At 44.1% G+C, this 18,080-nt stretch overlaps 1 protein-coding gene across 7 annotated transcripts in view; it reads left to right on the plus strand.

Moving 5' to 3' along the window:
- Nucleotides 1-18,080, plus strand: part of CACNA2D1 (calcium voltage-gated channel auxiliary subunit alpha2delta 1) — a 343,062-nt gene that overhangs the window by 242,184 nt on the left and 82,798 nt on the right. For all 7 annotated transcript variants that reach the window (XM_040970986.1, XM_040970994.1, XM_040971020.1 and 4 more), the window contains exons 7-8: nucleotides 6,411-6,542; nucleotides 17,999-18,068. In XM_040970986.1, the coding sequence (XP_040826920.1) occupies nucleotides 6,411-6,542; nucleotides 17,999-18,068 (202 nt within the window). The remainder of the gene's footprint in view (nucleotides 1-6,410; nucleotides 6,543-17,998; nucleotides 18,069-18,080) is intronic.

Genomic DNA, 18,080 nt, shown 5'->3' on the forward strand with positions numbered 1-18,080 from the left:
TTGTGTGTTGCCCAATTTGCAGCCTTCCTAATAGGAGAGCAGCTGTGTGTGGCCAGGCCCTTCGTTTCCAGGAAACTCAAGGAGCCAGAATTCCCAGCGGCTCCAGGGTTGCAGAAGTGATATTTGCATCCCGTGAGCTGCGGGAATAGGGCTTATCTCCTCATCAAAGTCCCCCTGTGCTCCCAACCTGCTAGCGCATCCTCAATGGGAGGCGAGTTCTGGTGCCCAAGACAGGATTACAGAGATTAGATTTGCTCTCCCCATTTCCCTCTGCCTTATTAATCTTTCATTTACATTGGGATGAGATGAGATGCCATTAGCCAAATCCACTGAAAAGATCTCATTCATTTTAATATTCATGCATATGGGCGAGTCGGGAAAATGGACTTCTTTTGTCTGTGTACCTAATTGGATCAGTTGGATTTCTTCTTATTAACATTTTTTTCCCCTTATATTTGAGGAATAAAATTAGTGACATCTGGCTCAGCGCATCTGTGAAACACAACTTTTTCTAAAGGACCGCCTTATTGACTGTGACATGCAGTTGCCGTATACATAAAACATGCGGGCTATGTTTAGAATCATACTAACAGGATTTCAAACCAAAACGAATTGGTGATTGCCCAAAGAAGGAGAGGGGAGACGAGGGTGACATTTCTAATGGCTAATTAACAATTAGCTTTGAGATCCTCCCTTGCTTGTTGAAAGAAGGGAACGGAATGGGTTACTTGAGTTTCTGGAACTGAAATGGAAATTTCAGAACCGTTGTAGTCTAGGAATAGGCACTTTTATTTCTTGGATTTAAAATTTCCGAGCGATCAGATACAATGAAAACGTAAAGCTAAATACGTGTGTGGGCCGTGGGAATTTGAGAAAGTTTATATAGGCAGATTTAAATGCTCTCTCTGTGGTTCTTCCTGTGTTGTGTCTGCATTGACTTCCTAGCTGTTATTTTTTGTTATCTAAAAAAGAAGGAAATACGTGCATCCCACTTAGCAGCAGAATTCTAGACGTTAAATGAGATAACGCTTAAAAAATGTCATCTATATGCAAACAATGGGTGCTTAGTAAATACTACTGACCTTTATTTGTTAATGAGAGCCAAAGTGCCTTCTATGTTTAAACACCTGTTGGATGGGCTAGCATTGTGACACCGTAAGCTGCCACCTGCAGCATCCCCATTCCATACTGGAGTACCACTTTGAGTCCCTGCTGCTTGCTGATGCTGCTGGCAATGCAGCAGGGGCTGGCCTAGTCACTCAGGCCCCTGACACCCATGGGTGAGACATGGATTAAGCTTCAGGCTCCCAGCTTTGGCCTGGCTCGATTCTGGCTGTGGGGGCTATTTAGAGAAGTGAGCCAGAAGGTGCATCGCTCTCTCTCTCTCTCTCTTTCTTTTGCTCTTTTTCTCCCATTCTCCCATTTTCCCTGTTTTCCCCATTCTCTGTCACACTGCCTTTCACAGAAGTAAAACACATTTCTCCCTTAAAATAGAATTGAGTGGCAGAAAGACAGACCTACATGCGGAGAGCTCCTAGCTGGTGATGCGCTTGCTGGATGCCTGCAAGGGATGCAACTGGAGTGGGATGGAAGTAATGAGAGATGAACTCAATCCTAATCCACCCCATGGATGGCAAGAACCCAGGCATTTGAGCTATTACTGTTGTCTTTTGAGATCCATATTACAGGGAAGTTGGAGTCAGGACAATTGTATGTGTCAATATTTCGGTAAAACTAGTTTTAAAAAGAAGCAAGCTATCATTAACATACGTAAGGTTGAGTTTTTTCAAACAGTCATATAGAACCTTCAGTGCATGCTAAGGCCTTGAACCTGGAATAATTTAATAAATGTATTCAAATCCCATATACATTTAGGAAGGGCACAGTGGTGAAATATTTTCTTGATCGAAGTTTGCAGAAGAAAATTGGATTTAGAGATTGCTAACAATGTGACGTTCCCTGTCATAAACAAGATACGCGAGTCATGTATTTGAGAAGAGTTCATAGCAGCCGACAAGGGTACATCTTTTGTGCTATTGCAAATTAGATTTCTCTTTCTTCCCCTGAATAGCCAGACCAAACAGCAGGATGCAGTGCAAGAGAAAACAGCTGAGCGCCAAGGCCATGTTTTTGAAAACGAAGTAGATGAAAAATAGCGTGCGCGCAGCATTCTGAATCCATTCTCACGGAGACCCTGTTATGTCTTTCAGAATAGAGGCTTCATGTCAAGGTTTGCTCTCCCAAGCATTCAGTGCTTTTCGTAGGCTTGTCCTTGAATAGGTATAAAAGATTCATTTTTTTTTTTCAGAATAGAATTTCATCACAAATATAAGGATCTTCATTTCGTAAAATTCGACAGCACGTGGGAACTCATCTGACACTTAATGTAGCCATGCAATGCTTAGCTAAATCCATTGGTGACTGCAAGTGCAGGGTCAAGGCTAGACTGGAACAGATAAGCATTCTACAGTGAAAAAAAATACATTTATGTGTTTCTAATCGCAGTGCACGCTGATGCTTCCATTCGTAATTAAGGCAGGAGAGAATTAAGGCTTTTAAGAATTTTATCAATACCGTATAGCATTATGTAATATTGACATGTTCGTAGAAAAAATATCAATCTGACTAAATTGATCTGAATAAAATGCTTTATTTTTCATCAAGAAATACATCCGACTCTTTAAGAAGATACTTAGTCTTGGAAGTTTTGTATGCAACGTAGTTTGGGCACTAATTTTATATCAGTAGTCCTGCATGAATTCAATCTTTCGTTCTTGTTCTGTGCATTAAAATAAAGCCTATGACTTAAGGGATTATAGTTGCACTCTACAGGTTTTGTAATAAATATATAGTGATGAACCACTATATGCTCTGTGACCTGTTGATCTTTGATATATCAGGGTTGCAGAAATTCACTCGTTTTTTTTTTTTTTTGAGTATAGCATCTTTATGTATATAAACAGAATAATTTTGTCATACAGGTTAGGACTATGTGAAACTAAGATTTTCCCCAGATTTTGGTCTTTTTTTTTTTTTTCAAAGATTTATTTATTTTTTTTGGAAAGTCAGACATACAGAGAGGAGGGGAGACGGAGAGGAAGATCTTCTGTCCCGTGGTTCACTCCCCAAGTGTCTGCAACAGACGGAGCTGAGCCGATCTGAAGCCAAGAATGAGGAGACTCTTCCGGCTCTCCCATGTGGGTGCAGAATCCCAACACTCTGGGCCATCCTCGACTGTTGTCCCAGGTCCCAAGCAAGGAACGGGATGGGAAGTGTTGCCCCCAAGATACGAGCCTGCGCCCATATGGGATCCCGGAACGTTCAAGGCGAGCCATTTAACCTCTAGGCTACCACACCAAGGACCAATTTGGCCTTTTTTCATCATGGACGAATTGGACGATTCCTTTTCAAAGCCATGATGCCAAGAAGAGAAGACTGAGAACTGATCCAATTTAGAAGCACTGACTGAACTATGGAACTGTACGTAATTGTAGGCTCTGCTAAGAATAACATTTGACTTGCATGGTGTGCTTGGATTTTTATCTGGTTGTAACCAGAATTGTCACTTGCAAAAATTCCTTAAACCCTGCTCGTAAATTCGAAGATATTGTAAAAGCAATTGTCAATATATGGATATAAAAAAAAATAGTAGGGCTCAAATTAAGACTTAGGAAATGATGTAAAGTTGGTTTGGCCTGGGCAGCATTGTGTTAGGATTTGTTACTACCTCATTTGCACATTACTCGGGTATTACAATAGTATTAATCTTTAGTATGCTGTTGGTAACGCTGGGAAATGGCCAATAGCTTTGTCATTCTGAACCAACTGTTTAATTTAAGAAAAAAATAAGAAAAAGAAATTTCACTCATTTGTGATAGCCAAAAATATGTTTACTAGTTAAAGATTATTCTGGACTAGAAAGAAAAAAATAGAGGCGGATAATGAATGGTCTGAATGGTATTGATCTTAGCCAAAAACCAAGACGTGATACATGATCTAAACAAAGTATTTCTTCTCCCTGGATTGCTTTGGCGATTTACTTTTTCTCTTTCGCATCTGTTACTGGTTTCTCTGTGATTTAAGAAAAAGAAAAAAATTCTAACTCAGCAATTTTGTCTACACCTTAATTCGGGTGTGTCAAAACCTTTGGATGCCATTATACATGTAAAATTCCTGCTCTACATTTTTTTCAAGGAGAGCCCTATTCCTACACTTTTTGCTTGGCCTGAATGTTCTAAATTAGACTTATTGGGTAAAAGACGGTGAATTTTGCTGGAGAATGCGTGCTCCAAAAAGTTTGAAGCGTCTACAACTTTTGCGTTCCACAGCAGAGCCTTTGGATTTGTTGATGTCTGCATTGTCGATGTTCAAATAAAGATGATGGTTCACAGAATAATGACTGTATGCGGAAACCATGGGAATACACACAGGCATAGGAAAGTAGCCGTGACCTTCCCCGCCTACAATACATAAAGTGTCATTAAGTGTACAAATCCCGCTCCAGGGACAGGTGAACGATCTAGCATTTGTTTGATTTTGAGTACGACTTCAGTTCAACTCCTAGTGTCTAACTTCCGTACTCGGTTTATCTGTGGATGAACACATTTTGAGAAAAATATTTTGCGGTCTACGTCAGGAATGACTCCTCTCATACAGCCATCATGAGAACACTTGTAGAGTTGACCTTGCTCTCTATACAGCAAAATCTAGTTCCCAATCCGTGCGTCGGTGCCTGCTGTTCTGTAGCTTTTCAGCTATCGAATTAAAAACAAGAATAAAGCAGCAGCCTTGGAAACAAACTCTTATTACAAGTAGTCAGATATTAGTTGTGGCTTAATGTATATTAGAGTCTAGGAAATTAAATAGAATAGATCGGGGACTAATGAAGTCTTATCTGAGTCATAAATATGCATGATTTGTTCAGTAGAATATTACTATGCAACTCATGAATGTTTTGAAAAATACAGTGTCACTCTTTTTGTGAGGTTTTTCTCTTGTAAAATAAATATTCATGATAGTGCTTATCAGCTCAGGTGAATCTATACGAATGTAAAATTTCATAAAACCGGCCAATTAGTGTTCACCAGGTCATGCTTTTGAATATGAATTTTCTGCTATCTCTGATGCACTATGGATCTGACCCAGCTCATGAATATTCATACACACACACACAACCGATCTTTCTGAATAGTCACATCCATAAAGATGGTCTTGCTGGTTTTTCAGTAATGAGAAGTGTGTCAAGATGCTGGTCCCAGAACCGTTCCACAGTCTCCTTGTTTGCACTGTTCCCTGTATTTCTTTTATTTCTTTCAAAGACAGAGAAAGAGAACCAGCAGTGGCTTACTGGCCATCTATGGGAAACTGTCAGAACTGGGTGAGCATGAAGCCAGGAGCCCGGAACTGCACCCAGCTGTTGGATGTGGGTGCTAGGGTCCCAGCATCAGACCCCTTGGCTGTGCAACACTAGCAAATGTAGGAATCCTCCTGTCCTAAGTATAGGAGTCCCCCCATAATAATTCTGCCATCCCAAGCCATATCTTAACCAGGGTACCAAAAGCTCACCCCGTGATGTATTTTGAGTACCGAGAAAGTTAATTTTTAGCCAATGAAGTGTCTTGTATATTTATTTTAACCCTTCTGTCTCACATAACAGTTGCCACCCTTTCATTGTCTTGAATGATTTGTAAAAATGACCAGGATCAATGGGTAGTTTTAATTTGATGTTGAAATTCACTTACGAGTTGAAGCAGCGAGGAAAGTCGAGTCGTTGCTCATAAACATGTTGATAGTTTTTACCACCAATATTGCAAGCATCTTTTCAAAATATGCACTGTTTTGCAGTTGCGTACGCTTAATCCATGAACCTCAGTGAGAAACATGTATTTATTTATTTTGAACCCTGGCAATGTGCCTGTTGATGATCATGTAGCCCAGGGGAACCCATCATACTTCAGAACGGTGATCCATGAACTTCACCCCGATGTCATCTTTGGGTTGAGGATGAGGAAGACAATGAACTCAGGTCCCTCTATGTCTTGGTGGTTCTCAGGACAGAGCAATTTCCCCACCAGAGGCCAATTGACACAAATCTGGAGAAATTGTTGGTGGTTACAGGTAGGGAGGTTATAGCACAGTGTGGTGGGAAGAGGCCCAGGGGTTCTACTCAAGTTTCCACGATGTACAAACAAGATGGCTCCCACCACAAAAATTTCCCTTGCCACCACTGCGATGGTCAAATAATATTTCCTTGGAAGAAATAATTTCTCTTCTGAACTTTTTGATAATCCCTGCGCTGATAAAGCAGTGGAAAAAGTGTGTAGTATTATTTGGAAGTGAAGACAGATTGCATGTTTTATCACGCATTTGAATTCATTGGTTCTCTTTTTATTTTGTTTTGTTTCTGTTAGCAACAATTGTGCTAAACGAACTCAACTGGACAAGTGCCTTAGATGAAGTTTTCAAAAAAAATCGAGAGGAAGACCCTTCATTGCTGTGGCAAGTGTTTGGCAGTGCCACTGGCCTGGCCCGTTACTATCCAGGTAAGAGCTTGATGCAAAGTTCAGCACCGACTTCATTGTTCCCCGTGAGTACTGCTAACTTCTCCTGTATTTTTAAGATGCTGAGTGTTTTCACTGCTTGTCTAAGGCACAGGTATTGCGCCTTATCTGCCTCTAAAATCCCTGTAAACTGAAATCACTCGCTTAGCGACTGGAACGGTTGCTCTGTGAAGACAGGCCAGGGGACACACACAGGACTTCCTGGGGATGTGTCTGGAACCGGGAGTTATTGTGAATCTCCCAAACAGTTCTGAGTTAAAGGCCTAACTGCTCTGCGAGTCACTGGAGAGAGTTTTTTAGAAACTACTTGAGGGGAAATTGCGATGATGGAATAGTGTAAGGACACGTTGAAACAGACAGAGAATCATCAGGCACAGTGAAACATACAGGGCACGTTGCAGGGAATCGGAGAGCACAGGCCGATGGCAGAGGGGCACCCAGAGACCAAAGGACATGGCAGAGTAGGGGAGACAACGGTGTGGTGTTGTGGTGACTGTATACTCCAGTGGGAGTCAGTGAGTGGCAGTCTGTGATGCACTGGGAGCTTAGCAGGTGAACCCAGGCAAAGACCTGCCTATACTGCTGATTTGTTTGATTCAGTTAGGAGCAGAGAGAGAGAGAGAGAAACAAACCCCAAACAAGCGGTACGGGAACAGGGTGGATTTCACAGTGCAGACCCCCACCAGAGCCACATGGGGCACCATTTTGTGTAGGGAGGTCAAAGCTTTGGGACAGGACTGCATATACCCTAAGCCGGATGCAAACTCATTTCTGGCTCAGTGCTTTGCACTGCAATGGCATCCTACAGGTTCTGTCTACATTAGGCCTGGGTAGCCTCTAGACCTAACAGCCAGCAGATCAAAAACTCCACGTTTGCCACCATTTTATACAGCGTGGCAAAGGTTATGAGGCTGCAAGGATAACAGTGAGCTGTGCATGCATTTGTGCTGGGAGCAGACTCACTGAGCTCACTGCAATGCACTGGTCCCACAAAGAAAATGATACTGACTTTGTCATCCTATGGGTAAAAATAGGTCCTGGAGGGCCTCAGACCTACCAGCTAATAGGTTCTGGCAAGATCAGCATCACCACCAACAACCTAGCTATATAGGATATCTGATGACTTCCTCATCCTGGGAACTGCTTGAACCGGAAGTCGGAGAAAGTTGGCACAGACAATGGTACAGCCTCAGCACGAGATCTCCTTAGGACTTGCCCTAAGAAGAAGAATCTGCTAACCAAAAGTACAATGACCAAGAGCCAAAAAAAAAAAAGAGAGAGACAGGGGCAAAATGAATATTACTGAAGGCTCTCCTGCAAAAACCTTGGCCAAGCTCAGAGTTAACTGAGGAATACATAGAAAAGATGGGGGATATAGAATTCATGAAACTCATTATAAAGCTTCTTCTCAAGAACAAGAAGCACATACAGGATTTGAAGGAATTTAAAGAATATGCCACACAGTAAATAGCAACAATGCAACAAAATCAAGCTGAGTTATTGGAAATGAAGGATGCAATAGAGCAAATTAAACATTCAGTCAAAAATCTTAGTAGTAGAATGAACGAGGCAGAAGAAAGAATCTCAGAATTGGAAGATATTTCTAGTCACAGTGGGCAGTCAAAAAAGCTGGAAGCAGACCTGGGTCAAGGTAAAAAGGTATTCAACAATTAAGAGACCCTATTAAAATGCCAAATAGAAGAGTTACAGGAGTTCTAGTAGACCCAGAAAAAGCTGGGTTTAAAAGTGTATTTAATGAAATAAGAAAGGAAAACTTCTCTAATCTGGAGAAATAATCAGGAAACAGAATACAGGAAGGACACAGAACTCCCAATAGGGTTGTCCGAAAGTGACCCTTACCACAACACGTGATAATCAAGCCCTCTTCAATCGAACATAAGGAAAAGATCCTTAAATGTGCTCGTGAAAAAAATCAACTGACATATTGAGGAATGGCAATTAGATTCACAGCTGATCTCTCACACAAACTCTACAGGCCAGAAGAGAATGGAGCGACCTATTCCAGATTCTAAAAGCTAAAAATTGTCAGCCCAGAGTAGCGTACTCAGCAAAGCTTTCCTTTGTCTTTGAAAATGAAATGCAGTTCTCCTACAGTAAAGAAAAGCTAAAGAATATGCCTCTTCCAGACCTGTCCTATAGATGACACTTAAAGATGTTCTCTTGACAGAGAAAAGTAACAGCACCCACCCAAACCAAAGGCAAATGCAAAGAACATACCAGGAAAATAGCAGCAGAAGAGGTTAGCGGTAGTTAAGTTGTGGCATTGCTAAAAGAAGAAAGTCCTTAAATACACTTCTTTGGCCTATTTCCCAGATGTAGGACAAAGTCGGGGTGACTGTCCACTCTCGTGTTCTTCACTTATAAGACCGCTTAGAAGATTGTGGGAATATCAGCTTCCAAAACAGAAAATTCTAGAGCTGACATGATACAATGACGGTGTTTAGAGAAGGCACTGAAGATGGCTGCTTTGGTCACCTAGGCATAGTTGGGCTCCAGCATTTGTCTCAGGACCCATCTCCTCCCTTTGGTGGATGTATGTGGCAGTAACGCGACGCCAGCCAGAACATTATATTACCTTGACCACATCACGCGCGTTGTCCAAGCTTATTTCCTGAGTTGATGGAATGACGTGGTTTCCCACGTGGCGCTGATACCATCGGCCGAGACTGGACGGGCCTGTAGCATCTTTGACGTCCACAGCCTGTGCTTACAGGGTAGATGAGCGGACCTGCCTTGGTCATTCAGACAGCTCTTGTCATAGGTAATTGTGACACCCAAGCTGATCTCATGCGTGTGCACAGTGTAATGGTGCTTCCCAGGGACTTGGAAAGTGGCAAAGCCTGGAGACGGACTCACAGGTACCAAATCATGGCTGGATCTGACACATAGTTCCAGTGTAACAGAGTGGCTGTGGTTAGCAACATTGAAATGCACATGTCAGAATAAGCTGGTGTCATTCTTGGGTGTTGTCACCAAAAAGACATGAGAAATGTTTAATACATTGTGTGTCATAATTTGATCATTGCATAATATATTCGTGTGTTGAAACATCGCTAATGTTATACCAAAGTAATGCTATAATTCCATTTTCCAAAAACTTGGTGAAGTCTCTTCATGTGTACAAATTAAAGCAAAATAAGGTTGACATGTTGGCTTGGTTAACTCATCTACTGCAAAGCATCCTCATCTCATATGGGTACCAGCTCATATCCTGTTTACTCCACTTCCCAAACAACTCCCTGCTAATGTCCTGGGAAAGCAGAGGGGCATGGCCCAAAGTCTAGGGACCCCCGTATCTGCATGGGAGACCCAGAAGAAGCTCTTGGCTCCTGGCTTCAGATTGGCTTAGTTCTGGCCATTGTGGCCATTTTGGTGAATGTATCAGAAGATCTTTGTCTCTTCTCTCGTCTGCAAAGCTGTGCTTCTAATAAAAACAAAGAAGTCTTTACACATAAATAAAGAAATAAGCAACTCTGAAAAAAAAAAAAAACGGTGCAGACATTGGTCGAATTGGTTCTTGGTTATGATGCTAATCAAAAGTGCACATCCTGTACTGGGCTCCGTGCCCAATTCCGGCTTCCTGTAAATGGGAAAGCTGAAAGGCAGGTGGTGATGATGACATTCGGTGAGTCCCTCTCATGATGTGGCACATCTGGATTGCCTTCTCAAATCCAAGTTTTGGCCAACCCGGCCACGATATCGTGGGGAGTTGAGCGCAAACCAGTGAATAGGAGAATTTCCGTCCTGTCTTTTTACTTCTCCAATGAAATAAACCAGTAAATGAATAGAATCTTATGAAAACAACCCAGAAGTTGGAGGAGCTGTGAGCCTATTAAGCTACAGCCTGCAGCTCTGGCATCACATATGATTGCTGGTCCTGGTCCCCACTGGCCCACTTGGAATTCAGCTCCGTGCTTATGCATCTGGGAAAGCAATGGAAAAGACCAGCTGCTTGGGTCTTTGCACCCATAGCTTAACCCAGCCCTGCTACTATCGTTGTTTGACAAATGAACCAGGGGATGAAAGCCCTTTCCCTCTCTCCCTCTCTTTCCCTGGCCTTTTTCTCTCTCCCTTCTCTCTTTTCCCCCTTTCTCATCTCTTTCTATCTCTCTTCCTCTGTGCGTCTTCTCTCTCCCTTCTCTCTTTGACTCAGACTCTGCCATTGGAAAAAAAAATAGATATTTTTTTAAAAAGCATTTCAGATTTGGAGCCCATGTCTCATGTGTTTATTGGAAAATCAGTTTACCTTAAAAGCTCTTCCCTTTTCAAGTTCTTCATTGATTTGTATAAATGTACTTTAAAGCTATTAAAACCACTCTCGCTCACTAACAGCTTCGCGAGTCCATGTGCATCATAGAAACTGTGGCTACTGACCGCTGGTTTCACTTACTCCTGCAATTGTAACAACCGCTGCAGTAATTGGGATTATAATTAAGAATAAGCCACACACGGAAATGCCAAATGAGGCAGTACTTTCTCTTTCGAAATAATTGGTTGCATTTACCCACACACGTAAGAAAGAAAAAGTGAAAGTGTAATTCATTTGCCAAGGGTGTCTACCAGATGTCTCATTCACCAGTTGCCCTTTCCTGCCATGGCTTCATTTGCTCATTTCAAAATCATGGTAATAAAATTAAAAAAAAAAGGGACCGAATGCATGAAACATTAGTGGTAGAAAACCTCTATGAGGCATTTCCTTGTTGGTGTGTGTACTGGAAGAAAATACAAAAGTCTTCTGAACTCTGCTTTCAGACATCCTGTATGTATCTGTCAGATTCCTTCCTTATCTTGATATCTGTGGACATGTCTAACTCAACTTTGGATCATCATAGAAGCAAACTTTTTTTTTTCTTAATGAATAACTTATTCGAAAGGCGGAGTTATAGAGAGAGGAGATACAGAGAAAGAGGATTTTGCACAAGCTGGTTTACTCCCCAAATGGTCACAATGACCAGGGCTGGGCCAGGGTGAAACCATGAGCCAGGAGTTTCTTCCAGGTCTCCCCCTGTGGATATAAGGGCCCAAGGACTTGGGCCATCCTCCACGGCTTTGCCAGGCACGTTGGTAGGGAGCTAGATTGGAAGCAGAGCATCTGGACTTGAACTGGTCCAATGGAATGCTGGTACTTCAAATGTTCACCTGCCGGTCAGCACCACAGCACCTGCCCCTTAAAAACAAACACTTAATTGAAGTCAATTACTTTTTTTTATGCTAATAATTATTATAGGCTAGTGCATGGGGACTTGTAATTACAGAAAACCCTAAATGATTCTGACTTCAAACTTTGAAAGCTTACTTTTTTTTTTTAAAGATTTATTTTTATTATTTCTTCATTGGAAAGGAGAGGAGAGGAGAGACAGAGAGGAAGATCTTCCGTCAGATGATTCACTCCCCAAGTGAGCGCAACGGGCCGATACTATGCCGATCTGAAGCCAGGAGCCTCTTCCGGGTCTCCCACGCGGGTGCAGGGTCCCAAAGCTTTGGGCCGTCCTCGACTGCTTTCCCAGGCCACGGGCAGGGAGCTGGAAGGGAAGCGGGGCTGCCGGGATTAGAACCAGCGCCCATATGGGATCCCGGGCGTGCAAGGCGAGGACCTTTAACCACTTGCGCCACCGCGCCGGGCCCGAAAGCTTACTTTGCACCCAAGAAAATCAGAGACTGGGGCTGGCAGTAGGACCACACGAAGGAGGGATTCTGCTGTTAATCTTTTTCCTCGTCCGAGGATGGTATGCCTTCGGGACCCATCGTCGTTGCTTGTATTGTTGCTAAAGGGACAGAGAATAAACAGCTCCCTTCTAAGAAATAACACAGGGCCTTTCATTCAACTGTATGTGACTCTGGCCAGAGTTTAGTATGTCACGGTCACAGTCAACATCAAGATGGCCGAGGACCCACTGCAGGTGGAGGCCACCCGAGTGAGAAGAGGAGGGAAGATGGTTCAAAAACACCTGTCAGTGTGATCCCTGGGCGCACAGTGAGTGCCTTGCATCTTAGAACACTGAACTCTGTCCAGGCAGTCAGTCCTCACACATCTTGAACTTGATCTTGAGACACAGATCATGAAGGAATTAAATGGTGAATAAATTAGAGAGACTGCAGTAATAGATTTTGATACGGAAGTTTTGAAAAAGGAGAAGAAAGAGTACTTGTGAAAACTTCCAGCTGAAGATTATCAATCACTATTAATATAAACACTCTCAAATTAGGAAAATATCTAATTATCCGAGATGCAATAACTAACATTTGAACTTTTTTGGTCATTGAGATACAAATTCCGTGGCATGTCATAGCCCAAATATAGTCTCCCATTTACATGTTGGTCTTGGTTCCATCAAAAGCGAGGGAAAACTTGGTACTTGGAACATCAAATGCTTATTTTTTGCATAATGAATTAGTCATTTTGACAGACATTGGAGTAATGTGGGGTTGGCTGGAAGCGTAAAGAACTTAAACTCATACCTGAGTACCAGTTATAATACTATGGAATTGTGTAAGTTATAACTGTCCCTGCAGCTGACACGGGATGCGCAGGGATCAGGTGCTGGCCTGAGAGCGACCTCCTTGTCCATTGACCAATGAGGCACAAAGGCCCTGGAAGCCACATTGCAGGGACTTGCTAGAAAGCTAACCTTTAGGGTTCCGGGTCCTCTCTTTGGAAGTTCTTTATGTGAAAATGACCTATGTGTCCTGCTGGTCATTAGATGTGGGGGATGAGGGCATGACAGGAGTCCAGGTCTGGAGCAGCTGAGTTTGCTGGAGAAGCCTTGGAGAGTCTGGGGAACCTGTCGCTCTGAGAAGCCCCATCCGCTGCAGGAGGCAGACAGCAGAACCCGCGTGCATGTGAGCACGCGAAACAGCCAGTAAGCAAAAAAAAAATCAGTTTCTCACCCAGAGTCTGTTTTTGTATCATCTTCTGGCAAAACTTAACACTGTGCCTGCTAGGGAGAAAGATGTAAACGATATTTAAAGATTGCAGCTCTGTTTTTAGAGAGCAAGGTAAGAGAGCATTTGAAGTTGAGAAACTATAAATGCATAAGCTGCATAGCATAGTGCAGTGAGTGGAATGTGATTGCTTGAAATTTTTAGTTGTGGGATTGGTGCAACAGTTCAACAGGCTTAATCCTTCTCCTCTGAGCTCCAGCATCTTTTTTATTCTTTTTAAAGATTTCTTTATTTTTATTGGAAAGGCAGATATACAGAGAGGAGGAGAGACAGAGAGGAAGATTTTCCATCCGATGATTCACTCCCCAAGTGAGCACAACGGCCGATGCTATGCCGATCCGAAGCCAGGATCCAGGAACTTCCTCCAGGTCTCCTACATGGGTGCAGGGTCCCAAGGCTTTGGGCCATCCTCGACTGCTTTCCCAGGCCACAAGCAGGGAGCTGGGTGGGAAGTGGAGCTGCCGGGATTAGAACCGGTGCCATATGGGATCCCAGGCGCGTTCAAGGTGAGGACTTTAGCCACTAGACCACACCGCTGGGCCCTGAGCTCCAGCATCTTACATGGGCACTGGTTCATGTCCGGACATCAGCTGCCTGCTTGTGGCCTGTGAAAGTAGTGGAGGGTGCCCAGGTCCTTGGGACCCTGCACTCATGTGGGAGACCTGAAAGAGGCTCCAGCCTCAGACCGGCTCAATTCTGGCCATTGCAGCTCTCTGTGGAGTAAACCAGCAGATGGAAAAATCTTTCTCCCTCCGTCTTTATGTAAATTTGCCTTTATAAATTAAAAAAAAAGTTTTTATTCATTACTAAACTGTAACTCGAGGAGTCAGATTTTATGGAGAATACTGGTAAGAGAATTGATTTGTCTATCAGCGTCTTGTTACATCATTCTAGGTCTACTGTCAAAAAAAATATTGATGCTTTGATATCACCAGCTCTCATGCAAAGAATTAAAACGGAGTTACCATTTCAGATACACCTACTGGGTTGGTAGAAGGCTGTGGGAGGAATTCTATATTTAAACCCACTGTTTCATGTAAATGTAGTTAGTCATATGAAAAGAATAAGTCATTTTATAATATCGCCGCTAATAAGAGATATTCACAATCAAGAACGGGTTTAGGTGTGTAGATCCTTTTGACAGATTCTAATTGGCTATATTATTTCAGCTGATTAAGAAACCTGACTGAGTAAAATCCTTTGTAATTTCCAAATTCCCTCAATCAAGAAAAGGATGCAATCAATTATGGCATATCAATCGTATGAATTAGGCGTTTTCCTAAGAATCATATAACTAAATCTGTTTTGACACACTTTTTCACATAAAATTATTATTAGTGCCAGTGGACTGCCATGCCAGGGCTAGGGATTCATGCATATGCTTAAGTCTTGGGCATGTAGGTGGGTGGGGTCCTAGGCCAGCACGCTGGTGGGACCTGTGTGGGGACCCGTGTGTGTGTTTGGGTCCCAGGCAGGTGGGCAGGGCCCCAGGCCAGCATGTCACCCAGCCAAAAGGATTAGACTGGGGAACCTGTATGTTTACAGGTGTGGGAGCTGTGGATTCCTCAGGGAAGGGGTTTGGGGACGTGTGGATTTTGGGATCACTGAAGGGGTACATTACAGGTGAGAAACGATTTCTAGAAGGATTCCCCTGAGCAGGCCACTGCACTTGGAGGTAAATGAAGCTGCTGAGACCTAGTGCTTTGTAGGAGAGAAGCCAAGGAGCCTTTCTGTGTCAACTCATGTGCCCATCCATGTGGGAGACCTGAGCTGGACTAGTTAGCATCAACCACCACCCACTGGTACACACGAAAGCTGGCCATGGGGAGCCTGCATGGCATGACTAGGCCACAGTACCCACCAGTAAGTGCCGGGACGGGGTGTAGACCATGTTGGCTGGGCCATGACACTGACCAGCGGGTTAGAGAACCAGATCTGGATGCAGAATCTGTGGAGGATATGTGGGTTTAGCCTTGTTGGACGTGGTATCTGGTGGTTTATGTGAGAGCTAGGAATAGTGATGGGTTGAGCTAGGCATGACCATAGAACTCACTGGTACTAATGGCAACTGGGATTGGAACCCTGTCAGGCTGATCCAGGCTGCAGGTGCACCCAAGAATTGGATGTGGGGCCGGCATCCACCAGAATACACAAAGGATAAATTTGGAGGGGGTGGGGGTGGCTATGCTGCTTATGGACCTAACACCGACTTGTAGGTGTGAGATCTGGGTCTTGGAGTGGGCCTTGTGGGTGCAACTTAGTGAATTCCCCAAGTGGGCCAGCCATAGCTCTGGCTGGTGAGCACGAGTTAGGGCTAGGTGTGGAATACATAGGGCAGGGCTGCTCCACTTATTGACAGATGTATAGATTGGCTCAGGGTGGTGACCTGGCAGAGCTGGCATAACACACTGGCCTACCCAGGAGCTAGGATGGGGTGTGGGCCATGCCACACTAGGCTGTTCTATCTACCACTTTGCGTTAGAGCCAGGGATGGGGCAGGTTGTACAGAGCTAGGCTGCAGCACCCACCAGCGAAAGCCGGGGCTGGGGGCAAGTAAGACCGCATTGGGCTGCAGCATCTGATAGCAAGAACCAACATAGGGGTCAGCCATTTCAGGCTGGCTTTGGGCACCAATGACAAGTGCAAGCTCTGTACCTGAGGGGTGGGCCTGGTATTGGAGCTAAGGGGATGTCCATGCTAGACTGTGGTTCCCACTGGTGAGCGTGAGTACAGGGCATGGAGAAGGTCCCGCTGAACATGGCTACAACATCCCTAGGCGTGTGCACTGGCTAGAACTTGGGGGTGTGCCAGAAAGGACTAGGCTCCAGCACCCTTGGGTGCTTGCAAAAGCCAGAGTGTTTGTAGGACAGTCTGGGCTAGGCTGAGGCACCTGCTAATCCACATGAGAACCTTGGAACAGGTATAGCTGGCTCTAGCACCCACCAGAGAGAGTTGGGACAAGTCTGGCCAGGTTGGGATAGTCTGCTGTATATCCTGGCATGCACAGGAACTGGGGCCGGTGGTGGACCTACTGGGGGTTGCAACTAGGCTATAGTTCCCGCTGGTGTGCAGAAGGGTCAGGTCTGTGTTGGGCTGGGTTAGGGTGGGGCTCAGAATCAATAGGTTTGCATAGGCATGGGGTTGGGGGTAGAACTGATTAGGCAACTACAATCACCCGTGTACACGTAGGATGATACCGGTAATGTACTGAAACAGACCCTGTACTGGCTGGTACATGCAACAGGTAGGTCTGGGGTCAACCCAGGTGATGTTGCCTGGAGCACTCCTAAATTTTGACCACTGGACTCAAAACTGCAGCCACAGGGAAAATCATAGGATGTGTGGTCCAAGCTTGGATTGTATGTGTTGGGACTGGGCCTCCTCGGTTGCTGATGCCTGCGCACTGGATGACATGGCCAGGTGCTTATGGGGGACACGGTGGCCAGCTCATTTGGTCCTGCAGAGGATGGCGAGTGCATGAAGAGAAAACAAACAGAGCAGGTTGGATAACTTTCCTGGCTGAGCTTTGGCAGCAAGTTTCTAGGTGAGTGGACACACTGGAGTGGACTGTGGAAGGATTTTTCTCAACCTTGGAGCAACAAAACCAACAGCATCTCAGAACCATTAAAGCTACTCAAGCAATACCCTTGGAATCCAGATAAATGTAGTTTTTCATCACCACGTGTATGAATCTGAAGGCCAGGAAACCGTGCTATTAGATAACAAAAATCCAACAACAACAAAAAAACCAATAAATGTATGGATGCCAAGGCACTATGGCATTGGATCAGAACAGAAGCCCCAAGGATTGAATAGCTCGAAGCACTGTAAGTGTTGTTACCGGAGAGCGAAAAATATCTACATTAACACCTAGAAAACTCTTCACCTAAACATTGTTTCTGAGGCTTATTCATTTTTTATTGCAAAGTCCAATTCACAGAGAAGGAGAGACAGAAAAAGATCTTCCATCCACGGTTTCACTCCCCAAATAGTCACAATGGCTGGAGTTGAGTTGATCTGAAGCCAGGAGCCAGGAACTTCTTCCTGGTCTCCCATGAGGGTGCAGGGTCCTAAGGCTTTGGGCCTTCCTTGACTGCTTTCCCAGGCCACAAGCAGGGAGCCGGATGGGAAGTGGAACAGCCGGGATATGGATCGGCACCTGTCCGGGATGGCTGCGAATGCAAGACGAAGACTTTAGCCACTAGGTTACTGCCCTGGGCCCCCTAAACATTGTTTCTAAAATGATGTGATGAGCAGATTGAGCTATGGTGATTCACTTCCGTGCTGATGTGTTGTTTCCCGTTTTTTAAAAAGAGAAGAGCTGAGTACACAAGCCTGGGGTCTCCCATCGGAACACGGACGTGAATAAGTCAAGTTGAATGTCAGTGACATTTCAGTAAGACGCTGGTTTTGATAGAGTTACATCCGCTATTTTGGTTTCACGTATTTCTTCTTTCTTCTTCTTCTTCTTTTAGCTTCTCCTTGGGTTGATAATAGTAGAACGCCAAACAAGATTGATCTTTATGATGTGCGCAGGAGACCATGGTAAGCATGTTC

Source organism: Ochotona curzoniae, unplaced genomic scaffold (assembly GCF_017591425.1).
Source record: "Ochotona curzoniae isolate NIBS_2020 unplaced genomic scaffold, NIBS_Ocur_1.0 contig_21, whole genome shotgun sequence".
Classification (NCBI taxonomy): Eukaryota; Metazoa; Chordata; class Mammalia; order Lagomorpha; family Ochotonidae; genus Ochotona; species Ochotona curzoniae.